General features: G+C 39.5%; 1 protein-coding gene across 12 annotated transcripts in view; it reads right to left on the bottom strand.

Annotated features, from left to right (window-relative positions):
* LOC122551601 (formin-like protein 2) overlaps positions 1-26,976 on the bottom strand; it is a 263,974-nt gene that overhangs the window by 56,154 nt on the left and 180,844 nt on the right. For all 12 annotated transcript variants that reach the window (XR_006312144.1, XR_006312146.1, XR_006312145.1 and 9 more), the window contains exons 4-9: positions 25,981-26,057; positions 19,125-19,208; positions 15,289-15,441; positions 4,650-4,758; positions 3,251-3,327; positions 1,832-1,925 (exon numbers count right to left, since the gene is read on the bottom strand). Coding sequence is in view for 9 of the 12 variants with exons in the window: in XM_043693754.1 (XP_043549689.1) it covers positions 1,832-1,925; positions 3,251-3,327; positions 4,650-4,758; positions 15,289-15,441; positions 19,125-19,208; positions 25,981-26,057 (594 nt within the window). In the remaining 3 variants the exon portion in view is untranslated. The remainder of the gene's footprint in view (positions 1-1,831; positions 1,926-3,250; positions 3,328-4,649; positions 4,759-15,288; positions 15,442-19,124; positions 19,209-25,980; positions 26,058-26,976) is intronic.

Below are 26,976 nucleotides of genomic sequence, written 5' to 3'. Positions count from 1 at the left end.
TATTCTTTGTCCTTTCATCTAACTCCTGTAGCATACCCCCTCAATTGTTAGTTTTAAGTACACTCTGTCCTATTACTGACATGAATGTTCTTAATTTCTTTGTCATCATTTCCTCCACAATTATTTATTCCTTAAGATCCCATTTTTCTTTTAATTATGCCCGTGTCATCCTTTGAAAAGATAATGAGAATTCTAGAAACTTCTGATCAATGTGGCAGTGCCTGCATTAACTGAGTCCAGGATACGCAATTCTTTTTAAAATGGTCCTGCCTCAGGACAAAAGCTTCTGCTCAATAAAAAAACAAAGTAGTATTATTCTCTACCACTATAGTTCTTAATTTCAGACATCGCCAGTCCAGTGGTACTAACAGTAGTACTAATAATATATGCTGGGCTCAGAAAATGTGGATCAGCACCTTGTGAAAGCATAGTTGTTCTGTTATTTTGCATATCTAACCTAGTGCTTTGCTACATATAAAACTTGAAAAACTGCACTAAATGAACTTACAATTTAGGAACATAAACTGTAGGTAAATGTTGACTGATCAATTATGGCCTCTTTAGGTCATGTTCAGCTCCTGACTCACATGGTTAACATCCAAAATGAAGGATCCATGAGCTAGTAACACCCTTTTATTTTCATACTATTGTCATAAGAAGAAAATGTATTGAGTATCAAAGCAGTTTAAGAAGTGGTGCATTTGTAAACCAACAAAGTGCCTTTTGTTAGAAGTAAACAAAAGGCTAACTTGAGAAAGAAATGTAAACAGTTGACATCTTCAAGGGTTTTGGTGCATGTTTCTTCCTGCGCAGTTTCAACCTGAGCCAATCACAAAATTCTAGGCTCAAGGTGGGAAAGTCCTAATATATTTATTTCTCTCTGCATTTTTAGCCAAGAGTCAACTTGCTACTTTTTTTTTTAAATCGAGAGAAATGAGAGTCATTATTTAAGTGAGCAGTCTGGGCAGAAACCCAAGACCTTCTGAGAATGCAACCTCTGCTGCTGAGGGGAGTGTCTATGCAGCACTCATCAGAGTTGAGAGAATAATTTATAAATAATAAGCTCTTGAGAAATGGCCTCCTTTGCAAACATTCAGTCAACAAATATCTAGGCAAACCGATCATACCAGGTACTTTCATATTCAGTGAATGATTTTCTTTCTTAAGGTAGTTGTGTCATTTTCTTAAAAATAGTTATTTGTCGCTGGTATAGTTTAGGTAACAAATCTGTTCCATTTCAGATGCTTTTCTTTTTAGTACTCAAGAGATAGACCCAAACCACTTCACAAATAAATTATAAAGCAAAATTAAACACTGGACCATCTTCTGAGATATCAGGGTCACCAACAAAATGCTTGGTCAAAGAAATAGATTTAAAGGGGCATTTTAAAAACAAGAATAAGTAGAAACATGAAAAGGTTCAGGGCTGGAATAGGTCTTGATGGAACTAATGACATAGGGAGCAGAGTATTGGATGGCATTATGTTTACAGAAGCTGGATTATTGGTTTTGACTAGATGTAACAAAAGTACAAATGAGGATTTCAACTACAGATGGGCTGAGGCAGGGACAACATCATGCAATGTTACAGAGGTGAAAAAAGCAGTCCTCACGATGGCCTGTGGTCAGAAGCTGACCTTGGAGTCTGCTAACTCTTACTTTAGAATAAACTGGCAAATTTATAAATCTAGGTATGACATTTACACTTCAAACATACTAGACTAAGAAATGATGGAAAAAATCTTCACAGTGTAAAGCAAGATGAATCTTGTTTTAAAAAAAATTGAAATCATACTCCATGTTGCCTTTCTCCAAGGAAAATGTATCTTACCTCTTTGAAATTATCAAATGCTAATAAGATTATTTCATGTCCTCCTCTGACAAGACAAACAGCTGCTAGAAGTTCCAAGACAAGAGCCTTTGTCCTACAATAGCAACAAACAAAAATCATTAACAGGACCAGGATAAATAAGGCTCTGGTTACACCACTTCTTTTGTACTGAGGAGCTCACAGATAAATGCTTCCTGTGTTGAGTGACAATGGTGCTTATGATTGGAATTGTTTAATTGAATTCTGTAAAAATTGCAGTTCAGCCTCTTTTCTTCAAAAAGAAACATCTAATATTAACATTCAACATACCCCATTAAAAAAGTGATACATATAAACACATGATAACTTATCGAGCGATAAGATGCATTGGTGGCAATTTTTGACACATTTTCAGACACTAAAAAGATCTTCATGGGGGTCCTGACGGGATCTTTGAAGTGGTGACGTCTTGTTAAAATGGGTGCCCACAGTATTATTAAAGGGCTGGCTGCCACTTAAAGTTATTAATCTACAAGGCATTTTGGTGGATAATATTTGATATAATATCCTTTCCTAAAAGTGATGAGCTAATTGAGAGTATACAATTAATTTCTGAAGATTATAAGATACTTAAAAGATATACCATCATTTAATGTTCACTTGTTGCTGGAGGATTGTAAGGGACTTTTAAAACATTCTAAAGAATAGACATTGTAGGGTATTTTGCAAGGTTTCAGCCACACACACATTAAAATTCATTCAAGAATTCCCTGAGGACTACAGATTGAAATAGCGAATGCTGTGTGATTTTACCTTAACTGGATAGCTGCTAAAAAGCACTAAGAAAAAGGAATTGTTTAGTTAGGGACATCTAGCTCGTGGTTCACCCTGTGTCTGCAGGAGTAATGAAGTAAGTCATGAAGCTGTGCAGATCAAAGAGAGGGACAGAGAGTGAGTATAGGAACTCAGACATTGGGATCTCCAGTGCAACATCTAAGTATCTATACACACTCTCGCTCACAGTTTCTGAGCCATCCCGAAATTTCCACTATCCATCAACTAGCCCCTCCAGACCTTAATGGCAGTGGTTTTGTGAAGCCCACATACATTGCTCCACGAAAATTGCATCCAATTAGTATTTGAGTACTAAATTTGTAAGTGTTTATTTTACCACCTTCAGGAAAGGTAAAATTACTGCAATCAGCAAGTCCGATAAGAATTGTATGCTAGAATTGGGTTTTCAAACAAATGCTGTATTATTAACACAGTGCCCATTTATAGCACCTATTTTCATCCAATGAATAAGATAATAAATATCCAATTCTTCTCAATGATACATAAAATTCTAAAAAGTAACTATTCAATCTATGTAGTACCATATACATTTTTCTGAAATAGTGTTAAGTCACAATGTGTTTTCAAGTGAGAAGGATATCTTACCTAGGATTCTTATTGTTCAGACTCAGAGCAATTTCATTAACAGCATGTGGATGTGACATGACCATGTTAAAGCCATACTGCAATGAAAGGGACAACATCACTGTGTGTGAATGAAAGACCACCATTGTGAACATCTTATTCAATAGTCAGTATAATTTATAATGCCTCAAAAGGTATTGTCCAGAAAATGCTAGATTAACACTTGCAGAGAAACTACTTCAATATCCAATACCTCATGAGCTTGGTATAGTGAGCCATTAAAGAAAGGAAATGCATTCCATCTCATTGTAAATAGAAGTAAAGTTGTGTTATCGGGAGTCTGATTTTCAGAAAACATGTTGCTTTTTGCTGCAAGTCTCCAAGTCTGGTAGCCATTTGGAAATTATAACTAACAAGTTGTACAAAATGTATAGTCTCAACTTAATCAGTGGATTCTGATTGTGTATCTGATTGAAAGTATGTATGAAAATTTGATTGTTCTCCAAGGCAAGAAAAGGTTGATCATGGATAAAGTTTCGGATTATAAATCCTCCTCGCATATTTGTTGCATATGAATTATTGAATAAACATGTTGGACTTTCTTAAAGACATAATGACAGAAAGATTAGTTTCCACAGAAAGACAATCGAACATTGTAAGTACTTCAAGATATTTCCTCCAGAAAGATTATGACACACTGTTTTTGATTTCCTGATATTTTGAACACTTTTGGAAAGATGGAAAACGTCCAGGAGCACAGTGGCCAAATCAGCCCAAAACCAACAAATATCATTCTCAAGATTCTTTAGATTGGCCTAGATGGTAGCTACACCCTATGCCCAAATATCTGATTGCAGACTTTTGTCACCACGACACCACCCCAGATCTTCAGAGGTGACCTGCAGAGGAAAATCAATCTGCACTGCCCGAGTATTTGAAGCAATCATGGTAACATCAAAATCAATTTACTCAGAGTTACAAACTGGACTGAGGCAATGTGGGGTCCAGTGGGGTCCAGCACAGCTCAAAACCAAAACCAGCAATTTCCTAAGGTTGTCACTGAGTCCTCAGGCCTACAGGTTTACAAAAAAACTGACATGATTAACAACAATGAAATCGGTTGAAGACAGAAGATTTCAAGTCTGAGGCTGGAAACAACAGATTCTAATGTGACATTCAGGTCTAAAGTTTATTTTGGTGCCCTGTTTTACATAGTTTTATATATATTAAAGGCAACTACATTTAGTTTTATGAGAATGCAGACATAATGATAAATGAAATCAAGCCTCTATTTTGTTCAGTAGAAGTACAAGGCTTATGGCAAATAGGCACAATTGTTTATTTAAATCTTCTCTGCATTCATTGTAAGTGGACAGGACAAAGTAGTAAAGTATTAAAACAACAAAAACTTGTAGTGTACCTGATAGTTCATGATTGCACGCAAGCACATGATGCAGACATGAACATCATCTTTCTTGCTCACTAATCTAGAATTCTTCAGCGTCCTTCTGCTTGGTAAAGTGTTGAATCTAAAAGTGGATAATGCAAAGATACTTAAAACATTGAAATTGTGAATAAAACAAAAAAAAATCCTATTATATAGGTACAACATATGAGCATCAACTAAATCAACAAGGATTGAAATGTTTCTCCACAACATTATAGCTTCAGGATTCAGACAGTAAGAAACTGGACACCATCATATTATAGCCCTCAGCAAATAGTTCAGGCTTGGAGGTACTTTAAGGCAAAATAACCAACATTGTACTTCCTAGTGCCACCGTATATGACTACAATTATGAGAACAGTATATGTTTGCTAGAATATACTCGAAAATACAAAATTAAACAAAGTAGAAAAAATTAGCAATTCTGGCTTAAGGGCTTTCCTACTTGAAAAAAACAAACCATTAAACAAGCATTGAGAAAGCCATTGTTCTTCTATATATATGATTTCTATTAGCAACTAGTGAATGAGCTGCACTGAGTCATAGAGATGTACAGCACGGAAACAGATCCTTCAGTCCAACTTGTTCATGCCGACCAGATATCTAACTTAATCTAGTCCCATTTGCCAGTACTTGGCCCATACCTCACTAAACCTTTCCTATTCATATACCCATCTAGATGCCTTTTAAATGTTGCAATTGCACCAGCCTCCATCACCTCTTCTGGCAGCTCATTCCATATAAGCACCACCCTGAGTGAATAAGTTGCCCCATGGGTCCCTTTTAAATTCTTCCCTTCTGACCATAAACCTATGCCCTCTAGTTCTGGACTCCCCCACTCCAGACCTTGTCTATTTATCCTATCCATGCCCCTCATGATTTTGTAAACTTCTATAAGGTCACCCCTCAGCCTCTGACCCTCCAAGGAAAACAGCCCCAGCCTATTCAGCCTCTCCCTATAGCTCAAATCCTCCAACCCTGGCAACCTCCTTGTAAATCTTTTCTGAACCCTTTCTAGTTTCACAAAATCTTTCTGATAAGAGGGAGACCAGAGTTGCATGCAATATTTATCATTGTACAGGATATGCCACCATTCACTCCTAATCGCTTCTTCTGTGCATGCGATCTCCACTATCAAGAAAGACAACAACTGCTCACACACGAGAACATCAACTCCTTCAAACCCTCCAAACTGTCGGCTATCCAGACATGGATGGATATGGTCATCCCTGCCTTAGGTTGGGTCAAATTCCTGGAGCTTCTTACAGAATAGCATTGTGGGAGCATCTGCCAGGGCTTATCCTGGCAGCTCGCCATTACATTCAAGTGCAAACAGAGACAACCAATAAATGCTGTGCTTACAAGACACCCACAGCCTGAGAATTAATTGCTTCAAATGTTGTGCACATCAGAGTAAGATCTCTTGCTAGCCAATCAGGTACTTACTGATGCAGCCTCAAGCCATTGGTCTAAGTTGGCCTTCACCAAGAAGAAATCCTGTAGCTGAGGATGAAAGCACTCCACTACCTAGATTCATCAATGGAGCCCCCCAGAGAGGTGAGTGTGGGATGGGGATTATATTGAGGGGCTCAATGGCAAGGGTAGGTGATCTGGGGTGTGGTGGTGAGGGTGGTGGGGGGGGAAGAGAGAGAGATCAGAAGCATATGATGGAGATGGATCCAGTTGGGCCCTTGACTCAGCACAGAAGGCCTGAGAGATGCTACCCCTCCCTTTCTTACTGCTGCTTGAACATCAGCAATTGCAGGTTGAGGCCTTGAAGTTGCCCGCAAGGGTCTAATTTATCTCCAGGTGGGAAGGGGTAAATCTCACACCTACCTATCGCCACTTCTGAAATACCCAGTCCTTCTGAGTGCAAGTCCTGCACCATCAGATGACAGTTCAGAGGTAGTGGCCCAGAATATCCTTAATTGACGTCTACACGGTCTTTTAGGCAATTGAAGAAAATGACAGGGAGGCCTGCAGATGCAGGACCTCATCAGTCTCGTTTGGGGATCTTCACTACAAGCTGGTTGGCAGCTGTTGGAGGTTACTGTTGTCGTTTAATTTGCTGATGAAGCAGTAATCACCATCTTGTTCTGCACTACATTCATAGTTGCACCAAGGACTCAACAATCTCCATGCGAGAGCTCGGAGTTTGTACCATTTTTCCAAATGTATGTTGTACAACAAACGTTTTCACACTATGTTACAACTAGAATTCTGCCAGTAAGCCACCGTGATGGCCACCTACCAAAGAAATGTCTCCCTTGCATACTGACAGCTTAGTGTGTGAATGTGATAGCTTCCAGTCCCACCTATGCAAATGGCTGTAAAATGGGAACATCAGCTCTCACATTTAAGAACCTTGTTCTCATTACTCTCCAGGTTGGTTAGCTGACATGATGAGGAGGCATGGAGCAAACATGATGTACTGGTCATAGGGCCATAATTTTAAATGCATATTCTTAGATAATGTATGACCTGTTAATAACAGTCAAATTGAAGCCACATGATGGTATTACTAAATCGGTGGAGGCCTATTTTCAGTTGAATCCTTTTATAAAACTATTGTACAGGGCCCTGGTGAGACTGCACCTGGAATATTGTGTGCAGTTCTGGTCTCCAAATTTGAGGAAAGACATTCTGGCTATTGAGGGAGTGCAGCGTAGGTTCACGAGGTCAATTCCTGGAATGGCGGGACTATCTTATGTTGAAAGATTGGAGTGACTGGGCTTGCATACCCTTGAGTTTAGAAGACTGAGAGGAGATCTGATTGAGACGTATAAGATTATTAAAGGATTGGACACTCTGGAGGCAGGAAACATGTTCTACTGATGGGTAAGTGCCGAACCAGAGGACACAGCTTAAAAATACGGGGTAGACCATTTAAGACAGAGATGAGGAGAAACTCCTTCACCCAGAGAGTGGTGGCTGTGTGGAGTGCTCTGCCCCAGAAGGCAGTGGATGCCCAGTCTCTGGATTTGTTTAAGAACGAGCTGGATAGAGCTCTCAAGGATAGTGGAATCAAGGGTTATGGAGATAAGGCAGGAACAGGATACTGATTGAGGATGATCAACCATGATCATAATGAATGGTGGTGCAGGCTCGAAGGGCAGAATGGCCTACTCCTGCACCTATTGTCTACAAAACTATTAATGTCCTCAGTTTATCTCCAGAGTCCCATGTCCCTGTTCACCCGCATACTCATGTGTAGGCCAGAATTACGGTGACTTGTGTGAACCCAAATATCTGCAACTCCCAGTCCCCTCTGATTCATTATAAGGTCCCACCCTCCCTCTTCAGTTGCCCATTATCTATCAGCATTTCTTCAGAAAGTTAAGCTCAGCCCCAGACTGGGGTTGCCACTCTCCCAAGTACATCATAGACTGCACCCTGATAAGGCTTTGAGCATTACTGACAAAATGCCCAAAACAGACTATGGGCTAATTCCCTGATTTGAGAGGATAACGCCTAAAGACGACAGCCCACATCCATATTCTTGTCTCAACAGCACACAGAGACTACCTATAATTCCCAGAATAGTTTTACTTGAACCTGCCAAACTAGCACGGCCCAATTCTCCAGCCTGTAGGCCATAGTTGCCTGATCTCTGGGAGGACAAAGAGTTGACTAACCATGGCCATTCCCTGGACTGGAATCAGACGAACCCTTTAGTCACCATGGTGGTACCCTTGACTGTGATCTCCCCTAATCCTACTAAGCACAAGACTTTTAGACATGGCCATATGCTTGGAAGTTGTACATTATGACTGCAGCATAAACTGCTGGCACATGCTGCAAGTTGTGATTGACATAGTATTGTGTCGCAAAGTGACATGTCCACCCCCTTGACTGTTCAGTGCTCCCCACTGTGACAAGTTGCCTACTTCTTCCCCAGAACTTAAAAGCAATGTGAGCTACACAGAGGTTGGTAGGTCCATAAGTCAGTGCTGAATCAGTAATGGTGCATTGAAGAAACACTGGGAACTGGACGGAGGCTGGCAGCCTCAAAGTAAGCAGAAAGTTGTCGAGTGCTGAGAAAGTAAGATGTATCCTACATAGGTACATGTGTGGCCCTGTATGCAAAGGAACCAAGCAGAAGCATACAAGTCATAAGCATCCCTGAGTTCCAAAGTAAAGTGTGAAAATGCTGAAGTGGTGAGAGATTTGGTCTGAGAGCGGGCTTGATGCTGGTTTGTCGAATTGTGTGGATGAAGGGTTAAGGTGACTGGTGGCCTTGAAGCATTCGGGGACGTTGGTCAGAAGAAGCAATGGCTTGGTATTCATGACAAGTATTCAATGAGCTACAATCACCAGGTACCCATCCTGATTTACATCTCAGGAATCCACACGGTCTATTTTCTCCAGGAAACAACACATAAATGAAACATGTTGGCACTTTAACAAGACGCAAGTGTCTTCAAGGCCTTCCCTGTCATTTGCAAAATTGCATCAACAGGTATTGGGAAGCAGAAATGACAATGTGGTATAGTGTCCAGTTTTACAACCCTGAAGATTGAAACTCTGGTCATGGTCACAATCATAATATGACAAAATATGGTAGTTAATTTATGCACAGCAAGGTCCTACAAACAGAATAAGATTGACCAGACAACCTGTTATTTCATGTATCGTTGGTTAGAGAATAAATGTTATCCTGGACACTATGAAAACTGCCCTGCTCATCTTCAAATAGGACTGTTTCATAGCTACTTGAGTGCGCAGAAGGCGCTTTGGATTAATATCACGTCTGATAAAGGAAATCTTTGACAAGTTCTCACCCAAGCAGCACCCTGGAATTATGTGCATGCCTTCAGAGTGGCACTTGAACCTAAGTTCACCTCACTCAAACGTCACTATCAAATGATTGACACTGTTCAAGTGAAGCTTACTATATGAAGTATCAATTAAAGTGCTACAAGCAAATAGTTAAATATGATCTTCAAAATAAAAAAATGATTTTGCACCATTCACAGTTTGTATGCAAAGTGACAAAACTTTTACATGGCTCTGAACTGTTTTCACTTCATGTTTAAATAAAAATTAGGAAGAATCTTTGGAGAGGTTTAATTTTCTAAATAACTTCAAACATTACAGGAAAAGGCTTACGTTATGAATCAGACAAAAACAACTTCACTTCACTCATGATTTTCACTGCTCCATTCGATGTTACAGTTTGTAAACTTAAAAACTCAATTTTCTGGCAATCATAAGTTTTCTTTAAAAAGTGCGTTAATGTTTCTCAAATATGCTTTACACCACTGCACAAATCAAAGATAGATGCCATTTGTATGATACGTTTAGCTTCCCTCAAAGTAATATTGACTATCTCTGGAAGACTGCAGAAGATGGCCTTCTGCTACTCTGCATTTGTATTTTCGGTAGAGATCCTTTAAGTAGGTTATTCAGTACAGGAAACAGAAGTACAATGACTTAACTATGAAGTAAACTAAAGCAGACTAAAAGAACACTCCTGTGGTTTACTGGCGCAATGCTAGAATGAGTCAACACATTTTGGCTCATTGCAGTTCTTAACTCGATAATATCCCCAATATGCTTTAAATCACTGCTGCAGTTTACATCATCGTCTTCCTCTTCTAGTGCCTTTACACTACAATATTGCTCCCAAACAACGAATGCTTACATAATTTCAATGGTTAGAATACAAGTCATAATCAAAATCTCAATTGCAATTTGCTACATGTTAGTTCACATGTTTGACCTCGTTCCAGTGTAAAGAAGTTTCGTGAATTACAAAGAGAAAGACAGTCATGAATGATCAAGTTCCAAACTCCAAGAACACTGACTTACTCTCTTGCATAAAATTATTTACACAAAGCCAAGTTGGGATTGGTCCTTTCATTAGCACTGTGTTTAGGTAAATAAATGCAACAACAGGAGAAGGGGTAGTGGTTTCAATACATTCAAGAAGAATTAATGCTTTTCCCTGACTGTACAACTCTTTAGCTGTGGGTTTTGTACAATTATATAGAATATACAGCCCAGAAGCAGGTCCTCTGCCCAACCGGTCTGAAGATATGAGTCAAGAGCATGGTGCTAGAAAAGCACAGCAGGTCAGACAGCACCCGAGGAGCAGGAGAATCGATGTTTCGGGCAAGAGCCCTTCATTCCTGTTGAAGGGCTTTTGCCCGAAACGTCGGTTTTCCTGCTCCTTCAATGCTGCCTGGCCTGCTGTGCTTTTCCAGCACCACACTCTGGACTCTGATCTCCGGCATCTGCAGTCCTCCCTTTCTCCGGTCTGAAGATGTGTATTCCACGTGAGCATCTCCAACTCTTCCCAACATATTTGCGTCAGCACCCAGCCCAGTAACTGCTTCCCCCTTACAAGTTTTTCTAGCTTAAAAATGTACTATTTGCCTCAACCATCTTAGTGTTGTTGATTTCCACATTCTCACCATTCCTTTGGTAAAGAGGCTCCTTCTGAATTCCCTGCCTGAATTCTTCACGATTATTTAAAAATGATAGCTTCTCTTTTGTTCTACCCCACGTGTAAACATTTTGCTCTGATTTCTCTGTAGAAACCTTTCAGAATTTTAAAGACTTCTATTGGCCCAGCCTTCTCTTTTCAATTGAAATTTAGGTTATATGCTAGAACGGCATCACTGAGCTGTCCCCAGGCCTTTCTGCTAAATCCAGCATGTTATCCTTGCTCTAAACTGATCAACTCTCAAAAGAACTGGTGGCTTGTGAATTGCCACTGAGGTAAGGTGCTCTGCCCAAAGAACCATACCCGGCACAATTCAGATTCTCAGGGATGATAGGATAAAATTAGAAAGGGAAAGAAAAGAATGGGGGTAGAGTAAATATTTTCTTTAAAAAGATTAAAAAGTAGTTGGGGAAAATGGACCTCCCGGATATTAGAAGGCATCAATTAAGTTCCCTTTTATCTTTCGTAAGTGATTGGGCACGTGCGGACTTGGCATCAATATGGATGGATATTGAGGCCTCTCAGGCAAAGTGTTGTCTTATCAACCTGTTGGTTTTAGACTAAATGAGGATAGTTGTGGAACACTGCCGTAATCCAATAGTTACCAACACTGTCAAAGCGTGGAGGGCAATGAGGTGGATGGAGGGTAATATGTGTAAAACATCTTTTCTTATTCCCATTGTTGGCATGCCAGGTTTCTGGCCAGGGACAATGAACCACGGATTTCAACTCTGGGCGAACAGGGGAGTTTCTTGTTTAGGGGATCTGTTTGAGGGTGAAACGATGATGTCCTTTGATCAAATAATTCATAAGTATGGACTATTGAGTAGGGACCTCTTTCATTTCTTCCAAATTACAGATTTTATCTGAAAAGAGACTAGGCTATTGACTGAGTGTTACAGATCTGATGCATAAAAGTGGGTGCTTCATTCTAGGAGTACTCTCTGAGTATTTTGTATCATCTTCTGGATTAGTGGTGCTGGAACCACGAGGTGAGTGGGGGAGGGGATGAAGGTGATAGGTCGGGGGCGGGGGGAGAGTGGAGTGGATAGGTGAAAAAGAAGATACGCAGGTAGGACAAGTCATGGGGACAGTGCTCCCCCACTCACCTACTGTACTCTATGCTACTTTCTCCACTCCCACCCTCCTCTAGCTTATCTCTCCACACTCCACACTGTGTGGGTGGCACGGTGGCACAATGGTAAGCACTGCTGCCTCACAGCGCCAGAGACCCGGGTTCAATTCCCGCCTCAGGCGACTGACTGTGTGGAGTTTGCATGTTCTCCCCGTGTCTGTGTGGGTTTTCTCTGGGTGCTCCGGTTTCCTCCCACAGCCCAAAGATATGCAGGTTAGGTGAATTGGCCATGCTAAATTGCCCGTAGTGTTAGGGTAAGGGGTAAACGTAGGGATATGGGTGGGTTGCGCTTTGGCGGGTCGGTGTGGACTTGTTGGGCCGAAGGGCCTGTTTCCACACTGTAATGCAATCAAAAAAAGTAATCTAAAATTCAGGCTCTCTGCCTTTATTCCTGATGAAGGGCTTTTGCCCGAAACGTCGATTTTACTGCTCCTCGGATGCTGCCTGAACTGCTGTGCTCTTCCAGCATCACTAATCCAGAATCTGGTTTCCAGCATCTGCAGTCATTGTTTTTACCTATTTTGTATCATCTGTTGAGGGGAGGTTGCTTGGGTGAAATCGAGTGAATATGTGAGATCTGGGAAAGAAAGTTAGGAGTTGAGATCACTTTGGAAACTTGGGAGGATATCTGTGAGAACGCGAGGAAGATTTCAATCTGTAATAGGACCCAAGCTCGGCAGTTAAAGATTCTTCATAGAGTTCATCTGGCACCAGATCGACTTTCAAAATTTAAGGAGGGAGCATCATCAATGTGCCCCAAATGTAAACTAATCACAGGTATCCTTACCCATTATTTGTGGTCATGACATAAGCTTTGTTGATATTGGAGCGCTGTGGCAGGAACAATAGAGAGGGTCTTGGGGACCGAAGTGAAGGAGGCCCCAGTCTCTCTTCTCCTGGGCTTGCCAAATTTAGCTTCCTTAGATGTACATGGGAGAAAGCTTTTTAACATCTTCACTTTTTGTGCGAGGAAGAATATTCTGATGTGCTGGATGTCTGAGAACCCCCACAGGTCTGTCGGGGTGGCATAAGTTAATTATGGAACACATCCCTTTGGATTTTCTCACAAATATGGTGCACCAAAAATGGGAAACTTTTATAAGACATGGTAGCTCTTTTTGAATTACCTGGAAGCAGATCTGTCTGCCATTTTAATTAGGGCCTTCGTTTAGCCATGATGGTTTGGTTTAGTGAACCTGATATGCCCTGAGATGAAGAATTTTGAACAAACGTGGGTGTAATAATTATTAGTCTCGAATGTTGGGAGTGACGGTTTTGTTGGGCTGAGCAGTGTTATTTATTTATTGAGTTGTAGTTAGTTCAGTTTTGATTTGTTCTGTAGAGTAGTTTATTATTGTTATAGTTGTCATAATTTTAATTTGTCATATCTTTGTAATTTTATAATTTTGTAAAGAAAACCTTTTCAATAAAAATATTTTTAAAAAGATTATAAAGTAAAGCAATATGAAAAAACACCCTATTTAACATTAATGTAAATAGTAAAATACAATTATTTAAATATAATAACTGGCAATGTGAAAGGTAAAGATTAAATGTAAATTGTAAACCACATTGTATGCTTCTGGGCTGTCACCTTAATAATTGAAATTGCAATGGCTCACATGTTAGAGATGTCTGTGCTAGACAGAACTCTGGGATGATGTTTTCTATTCACTACAGAACAATGGTCCCTTTTAGAATACGCTTTAAAGATCATACTGTAGATTTTAACAGCAACTTAGAAACAAACTAATCCAGTGACTGGTAGATAAATACAACTGTTCCTTAGCTGATGTGAAGAGCATATGTAGGATTCACAGATCTTGGCAAGCCTTTAGTTGCAGTCATATTGAATGCTTATACACCATTGTTGATCTTCCAAAGGTTTATCTCACTTTACATTGAGCAATAATCGCTGATCAGTAAAGATTTTAGTTCAGTACAACCAACATAAAGGCTCAAACTCATTTCATCACAGCAGCAAACTCCGCAAGAACAAAACCTAGAATGAGGATAGTTTCAGGAGAAGTGGTATGAATAGAATAAGTTATTGTATCTATTAACTTATTAGAATTAGCAATGTAAATCCTCTAATGCACTGTGATGACCAATGATTGGTGCAATTTGTAATATGAATACTTAGAATAACTTATGTTAAGGGATCAGTTAGCTGTATGACTGGTGTGCAAAGTAGAGTGTCACCAACACTGACTGAGGTCACTAAATAGGTTTCCTACTTATCAACATTCCCCCCCACAAGCCCAAGGTGTGGTGACCCCCAAGTTAAATTCAACATTGGTCATCTCTCACTAATGAGAAAGCCCTCCTCTTGGACTACAACAACTTTACATCATTCACAATAAGTCACTGTCATTGTAAGTATTAGAAGTTGGAGTTTTTTGTCACCTTTTGTTACTGATTTCTCCACTTTATTTCAACATTAGATTCCCAGCTCTGGACTAATATCTGGGATTGGCAGGGTTCAACCCTCAAAACATTCTTGGGAACAAGTTTATCTCAGGAAAATTATTCCTCAACTCCCTTAGTCTATCTGGCCAGAAGTGGAAGGGGCAACCTTTGAGGATAAAACAAATTAAGGAAGGGAAAAGTTGAGCTTGACCAACCAACTCAACCAGTAAGGAACTTATTCTCATTTGCCAGAGACAAAAACTGGCTGCAGTGGTGCAGAATGTTTCACTGAGAAACACAGGGTTGGCTCTAGGGCAGTACAGATTAGGGAAAATAAAGGTATGCAGCAAGGTTTGAAACAATAAAAAAAATTGTCCTCCTAGTACAATGTATGCGTACTCAGCTGCAAAACAAATCTACCAACATTTACGTAGGAACTTGCAGGTTGAATTAGCAAGATGGAAAATCATTTAAAACATTTAGTGGGTTTATGATCCTTTAGCCAGTATGTTTCAGCCTGCAAGGATGTCAGGATGAGACTTTCCCCATAAAGAGACCTGCATAAAATTATGATCAAATCCCTAGTTGAAAGAATAGACGTTTTTCTGATGTCGGCCTACCGTAATGTTGAATGCCTGGAAGAGCGGGCCAGAGTGTTACCAACTGGAGAAGGCAGATTACTACCTCGATGTAAGTCCTCAATGGACCGGCTCCAAGGTTTGGATTTGTCCACTGCATTCTCCACATTATTTTCCACACTTTCAAAATCAAATCTGAAGTCAAATTACAAAAACTAGATTTTAAAAAATATGCATTCATTAGTCAAAAATATGTCAAAAATGTCTGACACTAAACAACAAAAGGTTATCTATCTAATGGATAAATCCCAGAGTGTATATGGCCAGTTCAGCCTGATTTTAATAAATCCTAGAGTGGAAGGCAAGTGGTTAACTGGATAAAGTTGAAACTTTATTGCTGGAACAGCACAGCAGGTCAGGCAGCGATAAATCCCGGAGTGTATATGGCCAGTTCAGCCTGATTTTAATAAATCCTAGAGTGGAAGGCAAGTGGTTAACTGGATAAAATTAATTGGACTTTGCTCCCTGGGCAAATTATTAATACTACCTAAATAATCTAACCAAACAGAGGATGACAATCGTTATGTTATAGCAATAAGAAGTTATTTTCTCACTTTTAATTTTTAGCTAATCTTAAATATAAATCATGCAGAAATAGTTACATTAATATAGACAATACTAAAAGGGCAAAAGTTTCACATCTCATAAATCATATCATCACAATACTTACATCAGCATTTTTAACCCTGTACCTGAAGAACATTTGTACCCAATAAGTTATGTACTGTCCCTGTTCCTACCATATAGTGTCATAGAGATGGACAACATGGAAATAGACCCTTCGTCCAACTTGTCCATGCCGACCAGATATCTTAACCTAATCTAGTCCCATTTGCCAGCACTTGGCCAAAATCCCTCTAAACCCTTCCTAATCATGTACCCATCCAGATGCCTTTTAAATGTTATAATTGTACTTTTCCCTCTCACCCTAAACCTATGCCATCTAGTTCTGGACTCCCCCACCCCAGGGAAAAGAATTTCTCTATTTATCCTATCCCTGCCCCTCATGATTTTATAAATCTCGATAAGGTTACCCCTCAGCCTCCAATGCTCCATAGAAAGCCACTCCAGTCTATTCATCCTCTCCCTATAGCTCAAATCCTCCAACCTGGGCAACATCCTTGTAAATCTTTTCTGAACTCCTTTCAAGTTTTACAACATCCCTTCAATAGGAAGGAGATCAGAATTGCACACAATATTCCAAAAGTGGCCTAACCAACGTCCTGTACAGCCGCAACATGACCTGCCAACTACTATACTCAATATTCTGACCAATAAAGCAAAGCATACCAAATGCCTTCTTCACTACCTGTGACTCTACTTTCATGGAGCTATGAACATGCACTCCAAGATCTCTTTGGTCAGCATCACTCCCTAGGACCTTACCATTAAGTGTATAAGTCTTGCTAAGATTTGCTTTTCCAAAATGCAGCACCTCGCATTTATCTGAATTAAACTCCACCTGCCACTCCTCGGCCCATTGGCCCATCTGATCAAGATCCCATTGTTCTCTGAGGTAACCTTCTTCACTGCCCACTGCACCTCCAATTTTGGTGTCATCTGCAAACATGATTAGACACATGCAATCTTTAGCAGGATATGTTTCTCGGTAGTGTATGATTACTGAATAAAGCCTGTAAAATGTTCTTAGGCACTATTTGGAAAACAAAAGCTGTGATTTTGAGATTAGCGATGCAGCAACACTCTTGCTGCTGAATGCCAAAACAATAACCTGCACACAAAAAAAAATCAACAATCTTTGGAAATGATTTACCCCTTTCCAAATGGCATTTTAAATCTGGCACAAGTCAAGAGGATGTCTTGGTATGCAACCTTATTAAATGTCATCAAGTGGATAAGCAGCCAATCACACTAAAAATGTTCACTCAGCAAAATAGGAAGTTTAAAGCACTTTTTTAAAAAGATTAGATTCCCTACAGTGTAGAAACAGGCTATTTGGCCCAACCAGCCCTCCAAAGAGTAACCCACCCAGACCTATTTCCCTCTGACTAATGCACCTCACACTATGAGCAATTTAGCATAGCCAAGTCACCTGACCTGCACATCTTTGTGATTGAGGGGGGAAACCGGAGCACCTGGAGGAAACATACAGGGAGAATGTGCAAACTCCACACAGTCACCCAAAAGGGGAATTGAACCCAGATCCCTGGCGCTGTGAGGGAGCAGTGCCAACCAGTGAGCCACTGTGCCACGCTTTGAGGAAAAACATTTTTCCTTCTAAACTGGATAACTTCACACTTCTCTATGTTATATTCTGTCATATTTTTGTCCACTTGCTCAGCTTGTCTCTTATCTCTTTACACCCATCACACAGCTTACAATCTTAGCTGAAAAGCATCATCAGCAAATTTGAACACAGCAGACTCACTTTCCCTACCTAAGTTATTGATATAGATTAGTAAAAGAAAAGGGTAATTTCTGAGAAAGGCCTTGATCTCATCAGTGTTATGTTGTTATTATTAGACAAGTAAGAGCAGACTAAGATCTGACTTGATAGATCAAATTCTGTTTGTTTTCTGATTTTAAAAAGGTGGCCTTTTACTGAAGTATAATCAAACAACTTTACAAATTTGTCTTTAACAGTAAACCAGGTTTATTACACAAATGAAATGAAGATAAAATAAAGCAAATTATTCAGATGTAACGCATGTTTAAAGATTGGGGGTGGCACGGTTGCTCAGTGGTTAGCACTGTTGCCTCACAGCACCAGGGTCCCATGTTCAATTCCAGCCTCAGGTGACTGTGTGGCATTTGCACATTCTCCCCGTGTCTGCGTGAGTTTCCTCCGGGTGCTCTGGTTTCCTCCCAGTCCAAAGATGTGCAGGTCACGTGAATTGGCCATGCTAAATTGCCCACAGTGTTGGGGGCATTAGTCAGAGGGAAATGGGTCTGGGTGGGTTACTCTTCGGAGGGCCGGTGTGGACTGGTTGGGCTGAAGGGCCTGTTTCCACACTGTAGGGATCTAATCTAATCTAATCCAACCTTTACATTAATCTTTGTGATGCCCTGCTAGTTAGACTGCCTACCAGAAAATAACCTCTTTATTTCTCTCCTTTACTCCTCTCCATTAACTCACAATCCATTCTCCCAGATATCCCATAAACCCTAACTTTAAGTAATAGGTTGGCAGCCAATGGCTAGCAAATGTTTTTCAAAATCCAATGCACTATATTCACTGATTGTCCTGAACCCACACAGCTAGTTAGAGCCTCAAAAATGCTAATATATTTATCAAACATGATTTTCTTTTCATATGTCTATGTTTACTCTGTTTAATCATATTAATGACTTTCTAAGTGCCCTATTACCATGTCCCTAATAGAGTCCAACAATTTCCCTATGACTGATGTCAGGTAATCTGGCGTATATTTATCCACATGTCTCCCCACCCTGCCTTAAATAGCAGGATTGCATTTACTACCTTCCTATTCATCAGGGCCTATTCTTGGGTCTAGAATTCTGGAAGACCAAGTCTTGTTAGTTGCCTTTTGGGAAAACCGGAGGATGCAGACCACTAGGGGCTTGTAACCTTTGGTTTAACAAATTTCTCCGGCACATTTTCTTTACTGATATCAATTTTGCCAGGGTACAACTGTGTGCGTGTGTCTCCCTGGAGAGGAGTAGGAGCAGTTTCAACAACTTCTACAGTTTTGCATTACTCTGTACATGAACAGACTCTGGAAGTTACTGGCAGTTTCAATAGAAAAATAACTATTTTCATTGAGTTTTTTTCTAGCTCCAAATTGAAAAAGTGTTAGTTACAGTTTGCTGTCAAGTGATTAGAAAAGGGCACTTACGTAACTGCGTACTGTGCAAATGAAAGGTATTCCACCAATATGTCCAGACCTTGGTTCTCTTCATTCAAAAACTCACGCACCCAACTGTTAAAAGCAAATACACAAAAGGGTCATGTAAATGTAAACACATTGGTAAAGGTTTTACAAAACATACTAAAATTATCCAATTCAAAACAGCTCACCTCAACCAAACCTCCCACAAATGCAATGCAAACAGAATGTATATCTAACACATTCCAGGCAGATACAGTGTATGATACACAGAAGATTCTATGTTACAGTCAAAAGATCACAAAAATAAAATGAAAGATAAGGACCACATTAATAATGAAGTGCCTTCATTTGTTTTCAAACTACTTTAATTCCGGAATCCTTTTCCTCTTCAACTCTATGTTTCAAATTCCTGCTCTCACCACAGGAGGTATTTCAGTGGTATATATCACAAAAAGTGATATATGAAAATTCCAATGTAGATTCATAGATTATTATTAAGGTCAGTAAAGCCAAAGGTCTTTAAACAATACATTTCCCCGTTGAGAGATAATCTTACTGAACTGAAAGTAACTTCTAACCAGAAGGTTTTGAAATCTTCAAGCCAAAAATATAATTTTAAGAGGTGTGAGGGAAAAGGTTTTTTTTAACCTCCCCTCTGCCCTTTATTCTTAAAACTTCCTACTCAAACAGTAAAAATCAAAATTTCCAGTTACTCCATTCTAAAGTATTGAATATTTCAAGCCAGATTTTTGGAATGTAAGCTAGTTTCGTCCACTGGGATTATGACTATAAAGCCAGTTTTACTCAAAGTCTCTAAACAGATCTTAATGTGAGCTGATGTGTTGCCAATGCTCAGGATAATTGTAAATCTGCATCCAGTGGGATCTAAAACACAATTAATTTTACTTGCAGTCTATTAACAGCCACCAATGTTATCAAACATTTATCCCCTATCCTCCAGGCTAAATTATTTTTTATTACCTATCAAATACTAGCAGCAGCAGTTTTAATGCTACAAGATGAATATCGGAATAGGGTGATTTTTTTTCCCCCATTTACAATGCAAGAAAGGATACCATGGGAAAAGAGGAATTCTACATCTGGTAATATTTGCCGATGTGAAATTCCAACATGGTTAGGTGGGAGCTTTACCCTCAGACAATAAAGGAAATTAGTTTTCTGAGAATGGGAGACAGATTTGCCTTTACTTTTCACAAGATGGTGCTCACATTACAAAAAAAAAGTACTGGTATCATACATTTAGCAACAATCTTGATGTTTCAGCGAATGATGCAGATACTCAAAGCATAATGAAGGCACTGCTGAATTGTTTCTGTTAATGCTCTTTGACTGAGTTTACTAATGTTCCAATTTATTCCAAACAACACTGTTGAGGCAGGATGCCCACTTAGTGATGGGATTGATATATTTATTGACAGAGTAGCTAACTAGTTTTAAACCCATACCCACTCCCCACATGCTGCATACCCTGTTTGAAATGGGTTTAAGGGGAGATGGAAGAGATTGAGCAGAGCACAAGGTACTCTACCCGCTTCCCCTTTGCCCACAGTGAGAGAGGAAAACTAAGAATTGGTTTTCACATGTCATACTTTGATTCCTGTCAGCATCGATCTGGCAGCATAGAGCTGATCACCTTCAAAACCCCAAAATGACAAGGCCCAAGGATAGAAAATGATATTATAGAGTGTATATTCTAAAGTCACCAAAAGACAAAACTAACAGTTTACAATTAAAACAGTACTTGTAGGATTTTGTGATGAAGAAGCCATCCAAACTAATTTATACATAAAACATCTGGAGTCACAGACCAGCTGCCTCCAGCTGTGCAGATTCCAATCAGGATCACAGGTAACATGACCTTAAGTTAAAGTGGGAATGAGAACAAGTGAGCAGTTAGCCTTTTCCGTAAGTGGCAGCAGGGAGGCTCAGTTGACTTTAGCAGCCAGGCCTTGTCTACTCCCGGATTACCCAAACTGAAAAGCCTGGAGGTTGGTACACAGCAGCTGTCCAACCATTGGATGCCTTTATTGTCCAACATGAATAGTGTAACATAGATGGTCAGAAGATGGAAGATCAGAACAGAGCATAATCACACCTGGCTGCCTTCGCAGGAAATATAGTCTATTGGGGAAGCCACAATTGCTACCTCGCACAGACCTCAGGTTAACAAAAGAGTGATCTGCGAGAATGTGGTTGAGTCCTGATTAGCCCACTAACCGATAACTTGATGTGGGTGACTTGATGCCTACAATTTCCCTTGATATGGTTGCTCGCTCGCTTGCTTTGTAAAATCTAATGACACAGACTGAACCATGTCTGGTGTCAGATCAGGAAGCACCACATTAACTAAAGCCCAATAGTGCTCAATCACTCTAGGATTACTCTGCAGAGCATAGATAATCTCAGCATCAGTTCTCCACTATTAACACTGTCATCAGTTCCCTCAAGGCTCACTTCAGACAATCAGTAGCTTATGTATTTCCTCATCCCAAAATACAGGCCATCTGTTCAATGGCTCTGCAGCTTCCACACCTTCTGCTTGCATACCAAATCAAATCATCTTCCCACTCACATGCCCTAAGTAACAATGTATTGGAATTTCTTGTCTAAGCTTTCCTCTTCCTCTTTTAGACTGTTGAAACAACTATTTGCACATATTTTTGAGACTTTGGCTCAGCAAAGCTTTCTCTTGTCTGCGAGCCACAGGAAACCTTTCTATACTGAAGTTGCGATGTAAGAGCAGGGCTTTGCTGTAAAATTCTTGTGTTACAGAAGGACACTGCTGCTGTTGGAAATGAAGAAAAAAAGGAAATGGAACTGAGGAAGTAAATCAGTAGTGAACACAATTAAATAATTCTCATGGAGCCAAGTTGTACAAAGCGGAATTGAAGAAACTGTATCCTGCTGGAACATTGGAAATGATCCTGATACATTAGCCAAAACTTCCTTCACAAGGATCTTGTATTGCCCAGTAGTGCTCAAAAGTATGACAGTACAAGACCTATGTACTGTATAATTATGAGTTATTATTTGAATTGTTTTGAGCCTGGGCTTTTGTGAACTACTCCACTGTAACAACCCTAAATGGTGACATATTTACAATGACATATCACTGATTCTTAAGCTCATGTTGAAGGTGATTCGGTCTGGAATGACCTTCATGCTTTGCTGTGTTTTACTGCATTCTATAACTAATTCTTGGACGTAATCCCAAAGAGGTAACTGCCATCAAATCGATGTCTATATATACTGGACATGCCAAAAGACTGTATATTTCCATTGCACCACCAGCTCACTGGCAAACTTGAGTCCAGAACTATTCACTGCCCCAGGATTCTGAAGTGTAGCTCAAACACGTGTACAACCTTCAACATAACAATGTAAGGAACTAGAAAAGAATCAGTGACATTGATTTGGCTGGTCCCACATTTTTTTTCTAAATTAGTGATGTGACAAGCCATTGGATACCTGAATCTGATACTTTTGCACCTATTTTTTGGGTAGATTATTACCCTTGTTTGTTCCAAAGTACATCCTGTATCAAGATCAAATAAATGCTTTACTGAGCAATACTAGATAATCTATGCTCTAGAGATTTGCTATTTGCTTTATACCTGGCAAAATATTACTGCTTTTTCAGTGAAACAGATAAAGAAAGCCCAAAACACCACATCTGATTTTCCACCTAGAATTGGAGTTCATGCAGTCCTTTGGTCCAGGCCACTTCTGCCCTTTTCCTAGGGGAATGATGAGTTCTTTAGTAAAAAAACAGTTTTGCAAAGAAAGTTCTTCTACCACAATTCAGGATCAAACACCCTGCACAGATTCAGCTAGCTAAAAGTGTTTCATTAATAGAAGTTAAAAATCCCAGATGGGAGCTCTCAACACAGCTTGGCTTTGAACAGTTTCTTTTTCATCTGTCTATTATTTCATTCTGTGGACCAGAATTTATAGGACCAATCAGGTTTTATTATTTAGTTATTTACTACAAGCCATGAAGACACTTCATGGTAGTGACAACTTGGATGTCTAACAATGTCTCCCTTGTAATCAGAGTTTGTGGTAGTATAAACATTTCGCACCGGATTAGAGTAACGCCACAATGCATGATTCCACTGGATCAGTCCACGTATCCTCACATTGTAAATTTGCTTGTTGATTTATGGACAAGAAAAATAATATTTTTTGAAGTCTCAATGCAGAGGAACATAGGAACAGAAGTGGACTACTAAACCTCTACAGTCTGCTCCTCTCTTCAATTAGGTAATATCAAATCATCTACCTCAGTGCCATTTCCTTGCAGCATCTCCACACTTCTAGATGTAAAGAGAACCCAGCATCATTTCTGGTCTAGAACATGTTCAATGATCGAATTTCTAACCTTTGATAGTCCTCAAGGATTCCAAAGATTCACCAGTCCTAAAAATGAAATTCCTCCTCATCTCAGTCTTCAATCGCCTCCTCTTTAATTAGAGATAATATCTTCTGGTTCTAGACTCACCAGTCAAAAGAAAATAATCCTATTCATACTTATCCTGTCTCATGCTTTGGAGACAATTTTCTATGCTTCAACTTGATTATCTCTCATCCATCAACACTTTAGAAAATTTAATCCCATTTTCCTCAATCTCTCCTCATTAAACAATCCCGCCATCTCAGATATTAATCTGATGAGGCTTCATTGCAGCAACCGTGGGAAATAGATCCTTCCTTAGATAAGATGACTAGAATTTTACATAATGCACTAGGTGCAGTCTCACCAATGCGCTATACAATTGCAGTAAGACATCTTTACATCTGTTGTCAAGTCTTCTTGGGTTGAAAGTAAATATATCATTTCCCTTCTTAATTCATCGTGGCATCTGCATATCAGCTTTTTGTGACACATGTACAAGGACACCTATGTCCCTTTGGACACCAACACTTCCCAACGTCTCACCATTTAAGCAAAAAACGTCAGACTTATTCACATGATACTCCATTTATGATGTTCTTGTCCATTCACTTAGCCTGTCCAAGGCCACTTGAAGTCTTCTTGTAGCTTCCTCACTATTTTCATTCCCACTTAGCTTTATGTCACCAGCAAATTTTAAATATTACAAATGGTCCCCCCTAACCAACTCACTTACGTAGATTGTGTACAATTATGGCCCTAGCAAGCAGTGAGATCTCCTTGCAAGATCTCACGATTAACAACCTGCCATGCTGAGAACGAACTGTTTATTCCTATTCTTGACTTTCTCTCTGTTAACGGATTCTCAATCCATTCTAATGTATTAACCCTAACCCCTTGTGTTCTAATTTTGTTTACCAACTTCATGTGTGGAACTGGGTTAGCAAGATAGCTCAGTGATAGGGACTGCTTCCTCACAGCACCAGGGACCCAGGTTCAATTTCTGCCTCGGGCACCTGTCTATGTGGAGTTTGCACATTCTCCCTGTATTTGCATGGGTTTCTTCTGGGTGCTCCAGTTTCTTCCCACAGTCCAAAAATGTGCAGGTTAGGTGGACTGGCCATGCTAAATTGCCCATAGTGTTCAGGGATATATAGCGTAGGTGGATTAACCATGGGAAATGCAGGGTTACAAGGATAGAGTGGGGGGTGAGTCCGGGTGAGATGCTCTTCAAACAGTCGGTATGGACTTGTTGGGCCAAATGGCCTGTTTCCACGTTGCAGCGATGTTATGGATTCTACAGACATTGAAAGGCTTCTGAAAATCCAAATACACCACATCCACTGATACTTGTATTACAGATAGAAGAATAACATCTTCAAAAAGTTCACCAAGAATATAAAACTTGAGCTCTCTTTCATAAATCCTTGTTGACTGACTAATTGTACCAATAATTTCCAAAGTCTTTAATATACAAGTCTATTTTATACTTATTTCATCAGGTATCTCCAATCATCACAGATTAAGCATCAAAAGTCAGACACAAACTACATATCCTCCATTGTACCACAACAATCAAACATTTGCTTTAAACTCAAGTTTTGCACTGTATTAACTATTCAATTTGGACAAAAGTGGGAAAATGATGAGGTCTTGGTCCATTACCATCCAGAACCAAGAGATTCTGTCCAACATATGTAATTGTTTCTCTTGATATTTTCATACAGCAGTCTTTGCCTTCTTATTTGTATTTGGAATGCAATAAATAATTATCTGAAACCAATGTAATCTTTCAAGAGGCTTTTAAAGCCGCTCAGTCTTCAGGATTATATTATTTCATCACGTCGCTATTGAGTTTCTGTCCTGGTGCACAATTTCATCTTATCACTGATCAGTTCTCTTTTTCATGCCATCAACAGCTTTTCATGCATTTGTGCAGCTCCCAAGACTACAAAAGTCTTTGTTGTTTGCCTGTGGACATAAGAACCGCTGTCAGCTTTAGATTACATTTGTCTCCAGAATGCATAGACAGTGGATCTTGGAATTCACATTCTTTAGGACAGTCCTTAGGATCTTACTAAAAATGTATTTTCTTCTTTTACTCTTATTATTTGGGAAAGCCCACACACTGGTAATGGGCAGAAGACTTGCTCCCTGTTGTGTAAAATTAACCAGGACTGAAAATCTTTGCATTTTCCTTTTTCCTGACAAAGCACTATTGTAAAACATAGATTGGACATTCACTATTTGTGAACATCTGTGTCTGAGACTTTCTACAAAAGCATCAATTTGTTCTAACTGGTTCATTATAATTACTTTCACTAGCTTATAAGAAAAATTGTTTAGGTGTGAATTCTAATGTATGTATTGAAATATTTGAATATAATTCAACTCATTCACCGTGTGAGTTAGCAAAGTGTGGCCCTTTTGCAAGATACTCAAACTTACCCAATATAGTTCGTTCTCAGAGAAATCTCCAGTTCTCGCAGTACCTGAGTTGATTCTTGCACTCTTCTTCTGAACTTCTGTAAACATTTAAATGAAAAAGTTTCTAACGAGGACAGACGATCAAGACAGATATTAAACTGTTCAGTAACCTCGCAGGATGTCTAGCTGTCAAATATATGACTCTGACACACACACTTGACTGAGTTCTGAAGGTTCTGTTGCGTTAAACATAAAAGAAGTATAATGTTACTGATAAACAGCACCTTACACAGTCACCTGTTCCTCCTCCTCTATAAAGTACCCACACAATTGTGTTGAACCAAATCTATTTTAACCACTTAACACTCAAAACTGCAACCCTGCAGGGTCCACAGAGACAGATGGTCGGTATTGTGGTGCCTGTAGCGTGTAAGTCATGCCAAGAATGCAGAAGGTTTCTTTGTTTTGCATTCTATATATGGTAAAAGATGACACCAAAATTTCCTAAATTTAGGAAGAGAAGTGGAAGGCTTTGTGTAGAAATGTGACGGCTTTTTCAGCGTATCTTAAAAGTTAGTATTTCTCTTTCACATTTCTTTCTTTTTATTGAGCTGAACATGCTTTAAGGAAATTACAGATACAAATTTTGGGTGGGCTATAATTGATCTTCACACTCTGACTATTTGTTTTCTGTGTTGTGAATTATTCTTCATTGCAACAACAAAGATACAAAGGGGTGTACCAAACCATTGGCTTGTATCCATGCTTAGCATCTGACAGTGGCAATACCGTAGGGTGCCCTATGGCCATAGAGAATAGCAGCAATATTAAACAGCTGTATTTTCCTGACAAAAAAATTGAAAATGCAGCGATCTTAATTTTAAATTCCATACAGCAGTTAAATGTCCAAAAGTGATTCATAACCAAATAAATTTATCATGCTTTATTGGTCAGAGTATTGAGTACAGGAGTTGGGCGGTCATGTTGCGGCTGTACAGGACATTGGTTAGGCCACTG

This window comes from Chiloscyllium plagiosum, chromosome 7 (genome assembly GCF_004010195.1).
Source record: "Chiloscyllium plagiosum isolate BGI_BamShark_2017 chromosome 7, ASM401019v2, whole genome shotgun sequence".
Lineage (NCBI taxonomy): Eukaryota > Metazoa > Chordata > Chondrichthyes > Orectolobiformes > Hemiscylliidae > Chiloscyllium > Chiloscyllium plagiosum.
This window is presented reverse-complemented; position numbering and strand designations above follow the sequence as displayed.